The sequence below is a fragment of the Rhinoraja longicauda genome, chromosome 6 (genome assembly GCF_053455715.1).
Source record: "Rhinoraja longicauda isolate Sanriku21f chromosome 6, sRhiLon1.1, whole genome shotgun sequence".
Lineage (NCBI taxonomy): Eukaryota > Metazoa > Chordata > Chondrichthyes > Rajiformes > Arhynchobatidae > Rhinoraja > Rhinoraja longicauda.
In genome coordinates this window covers 25,375,542-25,390,211 of record NC_135958.1, presented here as the reverse complement: position 1 = coordinate 25,390,211, position 14,670 = coordinate 25,375,542, and the positions used below count along the sequence as shown (strand labels likewise).

The 14,670-nt window shown below is 45.5% G+C and overlaps 1 protein-coding gene across 1 annotated transcript in view; it reads left to right on the top strand.

Annotated features, from left to right (window-relative positions):
- The window catches only part of adamts18 (ADAM metallopeptidase with thrombospondin type 1 motif, 18), a 156,929-nt gene that overhangs the window by 59,794 nt on the left and 82,465 nt on the right, over positions 1-14,670 (top strand). Inside the window, 3 exon segments of the mRNA XM_078401737.1 lie at positions 9,706-9,977; positions 12,889-13,004; positions 13,007-13,089. Coding sequence (XP_078257863.1) covers positions 9,706-9,977; positions 12,889-13,004; positions 13,007-13,089 — 471 coding nt within the window.

Genomic DNA, 14,670 nt, shown 5'->3' with positions numbered 1-14,670 from the left:
GTACGGGGTGATCGCTGGTTGGCGTGGACTCAGTGGGCCGAAGGGACTGTTTCCACACTGTATCTCTGAAGTAAATTATAATAAAGTAAAGTAACTGCATGGATAAGAAAGGTTTAGACGGATATGGGCCAAACATGGGCAGGTAGGACTAATAGATGAGGCAGGATCTTGGTCGGCATGGGAAGGTGGGCCGAAGGGCCTGCGTCTGTACTGTGTGGCTCGCTTGAATGTGTGTGTGGCTCGTTACTCACTTGAATGCAGGTCAATGAGAGTTACAAGTGAGGATACGCAAATAATTTAAGCAGTTTTTGGGAATATCTCACTTGAAATATTTACTGAAAAGGGAATTAGACAAAATAACCCCTGCCGTTTGAAAAATAATTCTGCTAATTTATGGGTGTATTAAATATGTACAGGTTTCAGGAATGCTTAAAGCACTGTGTCTTAACTAAGTCCTTTGGGTGTGCACATTGGGCCCCGGGGTGTTAAGAAATGCTGGGCCAAAACTTGTGAAGTTAGTAGTCAATGTTGAGATCAGTCCGCAGAATTGCAATACATTGGCTGGAACTCGGCAGCTTGGCACAGCTGGCAGAGCTGCTGCCTCACAGTGCCAGAGATGCAGATTCGATCCTGACCCCAGGCCCTGTCTGTGTGGAGTTTGCACGTTCACCCTGTGACTGTGCGGGTTTCCTCCAGGTGCTCTGGTTTCCCCCCACTTCCCAAAGACGTGGGGGGGGGGGGGGGGGGGGGGGTTGTTGGTTAATTGGCCCTCTGTAAATATCCTCCCATATTCAAAAGAAGTGCAGGTTTGTAAGTTAATTTACTTCTGTAAATTGTCCCCAGTGTGTAAGATCGAACTGCTGTCCGGCTGATCGTTGGTCGGCGTGGATTCAGTGGGCTGAATGGCATGTTTCCACGCTGCATCTCTAAACTAAACTAAACTATTAATCAACAAGGTGATATGGGAAGGTGCAGGCAGAATATCCACACACATCCTTGGTGTAAGATAGAGATGTAGATACACATGAGATAGTCTGGTACTGTTTAAGATAACTTATGATCCAACACAAGACTTCAAGGGAAGGGGATAGATACTTGAAGGGCTACAGAGAAAGTCATGAGCATTTATCTGCACCAGGTCAGGGGCGATTAACTTCTAACTTGGTGCAGCTTTACTGGCACATTACATGCATCAACAGAACAAACAAATATATAATAAACTGTTAGTGAGACTCGGTAAGCCAGAACATGATAGAGTATGGGATGGATGTGAACACAAAGTACTGGAGTACCTCAACAGCTCAGGTAGCATCTCTGGAGAATAAAGATGGGTGACACTTTGGGTTTAAACATCGCCAATCCATGTTCTTCAGAGACGCTAGTTACAAAATGCTGGAGTAATTCTGATGAATGGTTCCGATCCGAAACGCCGCTTATCCCTGTTCTCCAGGGATGCTGCCTGACCTGTTGATTTACTCCAGCATTTTGTGTCTATCTTTGGTACAAACCAGCATCTACAGTTCCTTTTTATTATACCTTCAGAGATGCTGCTTGACCAGCTGAGTTACTCCAGCACTTTGTGTTCTATGGAAGATTCCAGCATCTGCAGTTCCTTGTGTCTACATATATGTGATGGAACTGAGTCAGTATTCTACACGATGCTGGCACAGACCTAAGGGACTGAATGGCCTCCTCCTGTGCTGTAGCCTTTTTATGATTGATGGTTCAAACAGCCACGATATTTGATTCCAAGCAATCGATGAAAAACTGGTGATGGCTAGTTAAAGACAGTTGTCGACCTGACACATTTCACACAAAGACCAGAAAATGCCCTCAGGTATGGGTGTGTGTTATGGACACCTTTGTGTCTTTTAGGAGCAAGCTGGGTGATGTGATTTCTTATTTAGAGAATCAGCGCAGAAACAGGCCCTTCGGCCCACTGATTCCGTGTCGACTAGTGATCACTCCGCACATCTACATACTAGGGGCAATTTTACAATTTTTCCGAAGCCAATTAACCTACAAACCTGTATGTCTTTGGAGTGTGGATGAAAACAGGAGCACCCGGAGAAAACCCACGCGGTCAGGATTTGAAGTTTAGTTTATTGTCGCTTATACGGAGGTACAGTGAAAAGCTTTTGTTGCGTGCTAACCAATCAGCAGAAAGACAATACACAATTACAAATGGGCCATCCACAGTGTGTAGATACATGATAAAGGGAATAACTTTTAGTGCAAGGTAAAGTCCAATTAAAGATAGTCCGGGTGTCTTCAATGAGGTAGATAGTAGGTTAGGTCCGCTCTCTAGTTGGTGATAGGATGGCTCAGTTACCTGGGAAGTAACTATCTCTGTACCTGGAGGTATACGTTTTCACACATTTTACCTCTTGCCTGATGGGTGAGGGGAGAAGAGGGAGTGATTGGGGTGAGACCCATCCTTGATTGTAGTGGTGGCCTTGCCGAGGCAGTGTGAAGTTTGGATGGAGTCACTGGAAGGGTGGATGGTTTGTGTGAAGGTCTGGGCTACATCCACAATTCTCTGCAATGTCTTGTGGTCTTGGATGGAGCTACACCCAAACCGCAGTGGAACAGTGGGTTTGAGAGTGTATGGAGGGGCAATGGAGCAAGGGGAAAGACAAGACACACTTCCACACTGGAGTGAACTGTGTCGTGCTTCAACACACACAGGACGGCACAGTGGCACAGCTGGTTGGGAAAACCCATGTGATCACCTGGAGAACATGCAAACTCCATTACGGTACGATGCAATAGAACTTTACATATCCCGGGAGGGCAATTAGTCCACCAACAGTCACAAAACAACAAGATACATGAAATTAAAGTGACGAGTGGAAAGACTAGGATTGGGGGTGTGCAAAGTGTGTGGGGGGGGGGGGGGAGAAGGGGAGTCAGTCTACCCCACGACAGAAGGGGGAGGAGTTGTACAGTTTGATAGCCACAGGGAAAAGGGATCTCCTGTGGCGTTCTGTCCTGCATCTTAGTGGAACTAATCTATTGCTGAAGGTGCTCCTCAGTGGGATGGAGGGGGTTAGCTGTATTGTCCAAGATGCTCCACAGTTTGAGGAGCTTCCTCCCCTCTAAGACCACCGCACCGACAGCACCCATAGTCAGGATCGAACCCAGGTCTCTGACGCTGTTAGGCAGCAGCAACTCTACTGCTGCGCCACCGTGCTGCCCTGTTTAACCGATCCCAGGTAAGATGGATAGAATGAATCTTCCAGGCTGATGCTTGAGCTCTTGTGCAGCAATTTGCTGACGTCTTCAACTCGTCTTAATGAAAATCACGTGTCTGACTGCCGCACAATTAAACAGTCACAGCTGACAATGGGGCTATGTTAACCGTCTGAGTGGCCATCCCTTCATTGAACTTTACTGTCAGGGTTGAATTTCCCAAGTTCCATTTAATCGCCCCTCAGGCCACAACTCAGCTTTAGCATCTTTATCCCAACCGGATAGCAATTTCCCTTCTCAAATGTTATTGCTTCTGGGTACAGCCTCAACTGGGCAAACCTCTTATTTTGGAACTCCAATACAAGATGTTCCCATGGACAATCTGTATAATTAGGCAACTAGAAACTTTGTTTCAGTTTTTCAATCAGACGCGCATTAAAAGAAAAGACCATTTATCCTTTAATAAAACTTTCTTCGTACTGTTTTGCTTGGCCGAAAGTTTACAATAAAAATGATGTTTGCATCTTGTGGTTGCCTACCCAGGATATGGGCAAGCAAGGGCAATTTGCTGTGACAACGATAATAATAATAATAATAATAAAATTATTATTATCATGTATAAATTATTATACAGCGCAGAAACACGGCTCAACTAAGATGGTATACAAGCTTACACAGCTTACTAAGCCCTAAATTATACATGCATTACATGTAAAATGTTTTTTAAAAACCCCAAGATATTCATGCAAAACAAAATTAGAAAAAAGAACAAGTACATGATAGTGCAAGAGGCTCCACAGTTCTTTACATCACATTTACCGACGTACAGTAAAATATTTTTTTTGCATACAGTTCAGTAAATTATTGCCAGAATCCCCAAACAGTACAAAGTGTATAATACAAATCTGATCGTAGTGTTCTCTCGTGGAAGTAGGATCATGTTTAAGTCCGCTTGCATTTTCACTAGTCTCTATGCACACCTTGATGTTCCTGATGGATCAAGGGCCTTCATTCATCGGAAGGACAACCATTTGGTCTTTACTTCAGTCGGAGGTGTAGCCCCCTGGATGATTACCATTGCCTACCTATTCAAATTGAAGTTTCTACTGTACGTATTCTAATCAAAAATTAAAAAAGAAACAAGGTATTGCCAAGAAGAGATGGGAACTGCAGGTGCTGGTTTACAAAAAAAGGCACAAAGTGCTGCAGTAAGTGCTGGAGAACATGGATACGTGATGTTTTGGGTCAGGTCTCTTCTTCGGACTCATTGTGATGGGGGAGAAAGCTGGAAGAGAGGAGGAGCAGATCATAGCCTGGCGAGTGATAGGTGGATACAAGTGGAGGACTGGGGGTCAGCTTGATAGACAGATGGTTGGACAAAGGCCAGAGATGAAAAGACAAAAGGTATGAGATAAGGTGAGGATGTGTGAGTTTTGAAGCCAGTGGAAGGAATGTAGAGGGAAAGGGAAGGGGAAGGGGAGAAATGGGTGCGGGTCCAAGTGGGACACAGGAGGGAAGGAGAGGGGCAAAAATGAGTAGTTGGTGGGTTAGTTACTTAAAATTGGAGAATTCAATGTTTATACTATTAGGCTGCAAGTAAGCTACCCAAGGTGTTATGAATTACTGTTCCAGTTTGCGTGTGGCCTCACTTTGGCAATGGGGGAGGCCCAGGACAGAAAGGTCAGTGTTTAGAAGAACTAGAGGGTGGCACAGTGACACAGTCGTAAAGTTGCAGCTTTGGGTAAAGGAAAGGGAAGGGGAATTAAAATGGTTAGCAGCCAAGGGTCGTGAGGTCATGGGTGAAGCAAGAATGGCAACTAAAGTCACAGCTAAACCAACCAAATGGCAAGAAAATGCTCCACATTCACCATGCCGTGCTTTCACAGGGATTATGGCGTGTTTGTGTTTATTTTATGGCTTAGCGTGCTAGTATTTATGTTGGAAAAGATCAAAGCCAGCTCTCGTACACACACTAACCCATTAAAAGTGGATTACCTGCACCTTTTTTTTAGCTCTTTGTCGCGATCAAGGGAGTGCATATTTTGGCAATTAGTCCACCAATATGTTTGTGAATTTTTTTAGGTGTAGTCAGACACATGAATAGGAAAGGTTTGGAGGGACTTTGGCCAAAGGCAGGCAAACGACGGGTCGAGCTCAGATTGGTAACTTGTTCTGCATGGATGAGTTTGGGCCAAAGGCCTATTTCTGTACTGTAAATACTATGATTAATTTAGGATCTAGTCCATTGTTTATAATGGTTGCTGTTTGCCAAGATCATTTGCCAAGTGTTTATTTAGTGACAGTCAGGTAGTTAAGTGAAGACAAGGAATTGTACCTTTTGTACCCCTTTCCCTGCCTCTAGTTCCTCCCCCCACTACTTTCAGTCTGAAGAAGGGTTCCGACCCGAAATGCTATCCATCCTTTTTCACCAGAGATAGTGCCGGGCCCCCTGAGTTACTCCAGCACTTTGTGTCTTTGTTTGGTACAAACCCGCAGCTGCAGTTCCTTCCCACACAAGGAACTACAGATTCTGGTTCACAGAAAAAAACCACAAAGCACTGTAATAACTCAACAGGTGAAGCAGCATCTCTGGAGAGCATCGATAGGTGATGTTTCGGGTTAGCAGCCTTCTTCAGAATGCAGAATTAAGGGAGTCCCTTTGACTGTGCTGGTGTTACAATCAAGGTTACAGCAGGTTATGTAATAACCCTGTGGTCATTCTCCACAGCGATGTTAAGATGCAGGCTCCATTCTCCACCCGTCTGAGCTCCCGTGCTATTGACTTCATCTACACTTCACACTTGCTCTGGAAAGCAGCCAACATAATGAAGGACCACTCATACTCCGGTCATTCTCTGTTCTCCCCTCTCCTATCAGGTAGACAATACAAAAAAGCTTGAAAGTACACACCACCAGATTCAAGAACATCTTTTTCCCTGCTGTTATCAGCTTCATAAACAGACCTCTCATTTGCTAGAAATCATTTTCCCAATCATCAAATCTGCCGTGTGTTGGAAGGAACTGCAGATGCTGGTTTACACCGAAGATAGACACAAAGTGCTAGAAAACTCAGCGGGATAGGCAGCGTCTCTAGAGAAAATAGATGGGTGACATTTCGGGTCAGAACCCTTCTTCACACTGCTATCTTCCAATCTACCTTGTTGCAACCCTTGCAATTTTTAACTGCAGTTTCTCTGTAACTTTAACACTATGTTCTTCACTCAGTGTATTTTCTCATGCACTACCTGATGTAGTAGTGTGATATGATTTAGTTGGATAGGATGCAAATCAAAGATTTTTAAAGTAAGATTTTTAAAGTACAGATGACAATGATAACCCAACTCCAAATAAATGAGCATTTCTTATAAAAATGGTTAACAGAAGATTGACACAAAACGCTGGAGTAACTCAGTGGGTCCGGCAGCTTCTTGGAAGAAATGGAATTGGTGTTTGTTTGGGTTGGAACCCTTCTTCAGACTGCAAGATAGAGGTGGGGGGGGGGGGGGGGGGGTGGGGGGAAGGTGGAGGGTAAGGAGAAACTGGAGGTGAGAAAGACTAGAATAAATCAGGGCCGGTAACAGATGGCCTGAGGAAAGGTGGAGCCCATAATGGCCCATTGTTGGCTGGGGAAGATGTGCTAATGTGACAGATACAAGGATTTGACCAGTGGAACTGGTAGGACTACTACGGTGGGGGATGGGGTGGGGGGGAGGGGGGGAGAAGGGGGTTGGAGGGTATGCAGGAGTTCCTTGAAATGAGAAAAATCAACGTTCATACTGCTGGGTTTTAAGCTGCCCAAGTGGCTGATCGGCATAAGCGTAGCTTTCTGGAGCAAAGGCAGAAAGGTGGCTTCATTCAAAATGAAATGTATACAGGTCCACCACCGATTTTTCCGACATCTGGTGGTCTGGCATCTCCTTTAATGATAACAAAATGATGAGAGCACACTTGAATTCCTCTCCCTGGAAGTCCCCCTGAATATGTGGGTGCCTAGGCCGGGTGAGGCGACCGATCTTGACCTCATCAGGACATCTGCAGATGATCGGCGGGTTGAATTTTCCCCCTAAGGCCCGGGACTCTGGAACTCCGGCCCGGCCGGAGCCGGCAGATCCGTCCCGTGGCCGACTTCCATTGCCGACTCCTCTCGGAGGCCGTGACCTCTGTTGGTCCGGCAAAATGGGAAATCCAGATAGGTTCTGGAACCAAGGATGTTGGAAAATTGGTGGTGGACCTGCGTTGAGGGCGGGGGGGATCCATTGGGTTCTGCTAGGCGGCCGATTCCCTCTCCTCTGTAATTAGCTTGTGGTCTTGTGATACTTTCAGAAGAAAGGGTTGGACTGGAGTTCTTGGGAATGGAGAATAGAATGTTTGTTTCCAGTTAAATTCCGGAGAATGTTGTTAAAATAGGAATTAGTTGAGCCATAATCTCCCCATTGTTAAATATACATCGAGGTTTATTGAGTCGTTCGTGTGGTGAGCAGCCACCCAGAAAGACGTTTCATGCAACATATTGGAGACATCTGGGCAAAAAAGTGAAAAAGTATAAATAGAAATTAAAATATTATATTTAAATTCTTCCACACCCTTGTTCCTAATTCAATAATCTCTCACATCCTCTCCCACCCATCTTCCACTGACCAAATTTTGGTAGTTTAGTTTAGTTTGGTTTCGAGATACAGCAGGGATACTGGCCATTTGCCCCACCGAGTCCGCACCGACCAGCGATCCCGCACATTAACACTATCCTACACGCTAGGAACAATTTACTATTTTACCAAGCCAATTAGTCTACCAACCTGTACATCTATGGAGTGTGGGCGGAAGCTAGAGATCCCGGAGAAAACCCACGCAGGTCACAGGGAGAACGTACAAACTCCGTACGGACAACACCCGTAGTCGGGATCGAACCACGGTCTCTGGCGCTGTAAGGGAGCAACCGTACCTCTGCGTCACTGTATCGCCCTATATACAGTCACTCCAATGTAGAAATACTTCTTGTCTTCTTTATTTACCCTTGCTCCATTGTCTCTTCACACACTCTCTAACCCACTGTCCAACTGTGGTTTGGGAACAGCTCCATCCAAGACCGCAAGAGATTGCAGAGAATTGTGGACGCAGCCCACACTATCACATAAACCAACCTCTCTTCCATGGACTCCACCTACACTTCACACTGCCTCGGCAAGGCCACCAGTATAGGCAAGGATGGGTCATTCCCTCTCCTTCCCTCTCCCGTCAGACACGAAGTACAGATGTGTGAAAATGCACACCTAAAAATTCAGAGACAGTTTCTTCCCAGCTGTTTATTAGGCAACTGAACCATCCAACCAACAACTAGAGAACGGTCCTGAGCTACTATCTACCTCATTGGAGACCTTCGGACTATCTTTAATTGGACTTCATGGTACTTAATCTAGCACTAAATGTTATTCCCTTTATCTTGTGTCTGTATACTGTGGATGGCTCGACTGTAATCATATATAGTGTTTCTGCTGACTGATTAGCAAGCAATTAAAAACTTTCCAATGTGGAAATACATGACAATAAACTAAACTGAACTAAACTATTGAACATTTTACACTGAGGCTGTCTTTCTCTAAGTGCATAGGAGCGGCACAGTGGTGCAGCGGTAGAGACCAGGGTTCGATCCTTACTACGGGTGCTGTCTGTACGGAGTTTGCACATTCTCCCCGTGAGCTCATGGATTTTTCCCGTGCGCTCCGCTTTCCTCCCACATTCCAAAGACGTGCAGGTTTGTAGGTGAATTGGCTTCTGTAAATTGCGCCCAGTGTGTAGGACAGTGCTAGTGTGTGGGGTGATCTGTGGTCAGCGTGGATTCGATGGGCCGCAGGACTAGTTTCCATGCTGACCTTCAATCACCCATTCGCACTAGTTCTATGTTATCCCACTTTCCATTTCACTCCCTACACACCCGGGGCAATTTTTACAGCGGCCAATTCAACTTACAAACATGTACGTCTTTGGGATGTGGGGGGGAAACCGGAGCACTTGAAAGAAACCCATACGGTCACAGGGCGGACTTGCAAATTCCACAGAGACAGCACCTGAGATCCGGATCGTAACCGGGTCTCTGGCGTTGTGAGGCAGTGGCACTACCAGCTGCGCCACTGTGCCGTCTTGTATGTGTTCAGGCATCATATGTAACAGTTCACTCAGATGCAGAAATGTTTCTTGTCATTTTTTTCCCCCCTTGCTCCATTGCCTCTCCAAACCCTGTCAACACCACTGTTCCTACTGAACGTTGTACACTGCAGCTATTTTCCTCTAAGTGTCTTGTGTACCATTACTCTGCCGACTATATTTTGAATTCCAAGTTGAGACTGTAGGCCTGCTGGAACAAGGGCCTCCACGAAGTCACTCGGCACCCACCCCCCACCTGGTAGCATACGTCCCTCAACATGTTCGGGATCTGAGACGTCACCTGGCAACCTCCTGTGTGTTGTTACAAATATTAAAGGGGAGAGGAAAAAAAAAATCCCATTTGTCTTCCAGTCAGGATTCATACGGAGCCAAGAAAATGAATACCTTATAACTCCATTACCTCATCAACTGGCACTGAGACACAACGCCACCTCAGCCTCTGGCCACCGACACCATGCCCTCTACAAACGCTCGGTGGAGCAGAGACTGCAACATCACCTGGTGGGTAGAGAACCTGGCGGCCAGAGTCACAATCTCCATCCTCCCCGTCACCAACAGCACAAGTCCCAGCGGCTCGAGAGAGACCAAAAGCAGCACTACTGTGGGCGGCGAAAGAAATGTATGTAAGGAACTTTTCTTTTAAATTACTCTCTCTTTAGTCCATTGCATGTGTGTGTGTATTTTTAACCCATTTGAAGCTAGCTCTTGGGCTCTGGTAGATGTTAAAGTCATAGTCATAGGCTTATAGAGTCATACACCATGGAAACAGGCCCTTTGGTTCAACGTGCCCATGCCGACCAACCTGCCCCATCTACACTAGTCCCACCTGCCTGCACGTGGCCCATATCCCTCTAAACCTATTCTATCCATCCACCTGTCCAAGTGCTGCTTAAACGTTGCAATAGTATCTGCCTCAACAACCTTCTCCGGCAGCTCGTTCCATACTCTACCTACCACTCTATCTCAGCCTTTCAGAAGGGAAGAAGAAGAAGGTAAAAGCAGGAAATGGTGGAAACACTCAGCTGGTCAGGCAGTATCTGCGGAAAGAGAAACAGAGCTAGTGCTTCAGGCCCGAGAGCTTTATCAGACTTGGGAAGGAGGGGTCATCGATCTGGAACGTTACCTCTGGTTGTCTTCCCACAGATGCTGCTTGACCTGCTGAGCACATTTGTTATTTCCTGCTTACATTTTAGATTTCAAGCATCTGTAGTTCTTTTTTACTTTTCTGTTGAGAAGATGATTGGCTTCTGGTGCAAGATGATTGGCTTCTTGGGCCATTTCAGAGCCTAGTTAGCACAGCTGAAGGTTCGTACACCTGAAACATTAACTCTGTTTCTCCCCACAGATGCTGCCTGACCTGCTCAATATATCCAGCACTTCCTATTTTTATTTCAGATTTCCAGCATCTGCACTTTTAGTTTTGTTTTTTATTTTCAACATTATTCGTAGATCTGGATTGAAATCTTCTCCAGGTTAGGGAAGGGATCAGATGGAATTTGGCAACAAAGGAAAATTGCAGATGCTGTAAATCTGAAATAAAACCAGAAAATGCTGAAAACACTCAGTATGTTAGACAGCATCTGGCGGTGGAGAAAACACAGTTCAAGGTTAAAGTCAAAGACATTCCTCACTTGGACCCTTAGGATTTGGCAATAATTAGTGGTTACCTTACATTTTAATCCATGTTTATTCATTAGAAGTTAAAATTCCCAGTTCACCTTGTGGATCGTGTCCAATCTCAAACTGTATATTAAATAACAGGTCAGTAATATACTGTAATTATTGCGTATCTCCATCTACTTTAGCATCAAACTCTGGGTCAATGACTATAGTTTCCATTCTGAACATTATTGATCAGATCGCGTCAATGTACTTATCAGAATATTATTGCCTGTTTGTTACTTGTGTAATTTAATGCCATAGGATTTTAAACTGAATGTCCCTTCAAACTTTGGTCTTTCTTATTATCGTTAACTTTTACAGCAGGAAAAGCTATACCAGCACAGTTCGGCCTATCAGATGCTGCCCGACCTGCATTGTTCTTTCCAGCTCTTAATTATTGCTCAAGATTTCAGCATCTGCAGTTTCTCGTGTTTCCTTTTACTGCTCGGCTGAGAAATCTCTGCAGTATGCCTATGGTGAAGAAGTTCTCTGAGAGATACAGCGTGGAAACAGGCCCTTCAGCTCACTCTGCGCCGACCAGCGATCACCTCTTGATCCAGCACTATCCTACATACTCCCGAGACAATTTACAACTTTACCAAAGCCAATTGTCCTACAGCCTCTCTCTTTCTCTCTCTCTCCCTCTCTCCCTCTCTCTCTCTCTCTCTCCCCCCCCCCCCCCATTGTGGACGACGATTGTAATCCTGTGTAGTCTTTTCGCTGACTGGATAGCATGTAACAAAAAAGCTTTTCACTGTACATTGTTACACGTGACAATGATAATAAACTAAACTCTCTCTCTCTCTCTCTCTCTCTCTCTCTCTCTCTCTCTCTCTCTCTCTCTCTCTCTCTCCTCTTCTCTCTCTCTCTCTCTCTCTCTCTCTCTCTCTCTCTCTCTCTCTCTCTCTCTCTCTCTCTCTCTCTCTCTCTCTCTCTCTCTCTCCTCTCTCTCTCTCTCTCTCTCTCTCTCTCTCTCTCTCTCCCCTCTCTCTCCCCCCTCTCTCTTCTCTCTCTCTCCCCTCCTCTCTCTCTCTCTCGCTTTATAAATGATTCACAAATAAAAATGGAAAAAATGCAAGCGGTAAGGATGAAACCTGTCAAGTCTTCTCTCCTTGCTTTCAGACCAGGGCCTTGCCCCAGATATGGATTGGCAGCTGGGTGGGACGGCGGGGAGAGAGGAGTGGGTTGGCTAGTTCGGGCTATTTGTCACTGGAAGTCTTCACACGCTTTAACAACCCATTCATCTAGCTGGTAAATTCGTGCCTTGATCTATCGCTACACCTGGGGCTCAAGATGCTTTGCCTTGCCAAGAAACCTATTCCGATAAGTATTTCCTCAGGCTTTTATCTCTCATGGTAGTGAGGTGAAGGTAACTCAAGGAACCTGTCACTTGGAGAATGTATTTAGTGCTGTCGAAACAGTACTAGAATTTAGCCCATTCGGCAGATGTGATCATCGCTTTTTTCCCTTAAGATTGTGCACTTTCTTTCTCATTTCTCCTTCTTGCTCAAGGATTTTCCTCAGGGTTGAGGGAACATGTGTAAGAAGGAACTGCAGATGCTGGTTTAAACCGAAGGTAGACACAAAAGCTGGAGTAACTCAGCGGGACAGGCAGCATCTTGGAGAAAGGGAATGGGTGATGTTTCGGGTCGAGACCCAGAAGAAGGGTCTTGACCCGAAACATCACCCATTCCCTCTCTCCAGAGATGCTGCCTGTCCCGCTGAGTGACTGCAGCTTTTTGTGTCTATCTTTGGGTTGAGTTAACATGTCCGCGGAGTCCAGGATACATGGAGGCTGCAAGAAATGGAGTTGGACGTTACTCTGGAACTGAAGACGCTCTGCTTTCTTCTCCCCCGGCACCCATTCTGTAGACATGCTCACCCTCCAGTCGAGGGTATCCACATTCTGCCTGGCGAGTACAGCCCAGGGGCAGGTTAAAACGCACCGCCCCTGAATTCCCGGAAAAACCAGGGTCTGACTGTGGAGACCTGGTGGTGGCAGACAAAAAAATGCTGGAGAAACACGGGCAAGAGAACATCACCACTTACATCCTGACTGTCATGACATGGTAAGTGACCGAGCGAAAGAGAAACATCAATGTAATGTCAATTCAGAGAAAGTGGCGAGAGGAATGGATTAGACTGAGGAAATATCTACGATAGGAGATATCTACGATATCTACGATGTTTCTTTCGTTTCTTTTTTTTTTGTGTGTGTGTTGGTTGGGGTTTTAATGCTTTTGTGTAATTTGCCTATTTTAATGCTTTTATTGTTGGACTGTTGGTGACTGAATTTTGTCCAAAAAACTTGTTTTTTGGATGACAAATAAAGATATCTTGAATCTTGATCTTGAATCTTGAACCAGGCAAGCGAAATTAATGGCAACTTGGTCTGCATGGATGAGTTGAGCCACAGGGACTCTTTCTGTACTCTGAAATCTGTGACTCTAATTTAGAATCTAGTCCATTGTTTATACAGGTTACTGTTTGCCAAAATCATCTGAAACTGTGTTTATTACAAAGTGCAGTCAGGTAGTTAAGTGGATAAAAGGAACTGCTGATGCTGGTTCACAGAAAAAAACACACAAAGTGCTGGAGTAACCCAGGTGGGCAGACAGGAATAGGTGACGTTTCGGGTCAGGACCTACCTTCAGACTGGCACAAAGTACTGGAGTAACTCAGCGGGTCAGGCAGTCACGTCAGATCCCTTCTTCAGACTGAATGCAGTAGAGGGGAGAAAACTGGAAGAGAGATGGTGGCAGGACAAAGCCTGGAGAGCGATAGGTGGATACAGTTGAGGGGGTGGGATGGGGGGGGGGGGTGTTGGTGGGCAAGTGGTTGGACAAAGACCAGAGATGAAAAGACAAAATGTGCGGGGTAAGGATGGAAGAGGTGTGAATTATGAAGCCAGAGCAAGGAATGTCAGTGGAAAGGGACAGGGGCGTGGGTGGAGAGGGGGGGGAGAGGGGAGAGGGGAGGGGAAGAATTGGATGTGAATTATGTTTCTTTATATTATGTCGATAATAGCATTGATGTACGCCATTCACAGCATGTCGGGCGGTATTACTAGTCAGGGTCATAAGGTCATAAGTGATAGGAGTAGAATTAGGCCCTTCGGGCCCATCAGGTCTACTCCGACATTCAATCATGGCTGATCTATCTCTGCCTCCTAACCCCATTCCCCTGCCTTCTCCCCATAACCTCTGACACCCGTACAAATCAAAATTCTATCTATCTCTGCCTTAAAGATATCCACTGACGGCCTCCACAGCTTTCCGTGGCAACGAATTCCACAGATTCACCACCCTCTGACTAAAGAAATTTCTCCTAATTTCCTTCCTAAAAGAACGTCCTTTAATTCTGAGGCTATGACCTCTAGTCATAGACTCTTCCACTAGTGGAAGCATCCTCTCCACACCTACTTTATCCAAGCCTTTCACTATTCTGTATGTTTCAATGAGATTTCCCCCTCATTGGGTGATATAGCCCCCTCAGCCCAACTCTTCCCCACTGACCAAGATGCCTCATCTATACTAGTCCCATTTCCCTGTATTTGGCCCACATCCCTCTAATATTCCCTCCACGTGTATTTGTCCGAGTGTTATTTAATTCGGACAGAAATGTGAGAGAAAAATTTAGTGCAAGATAAGGTCC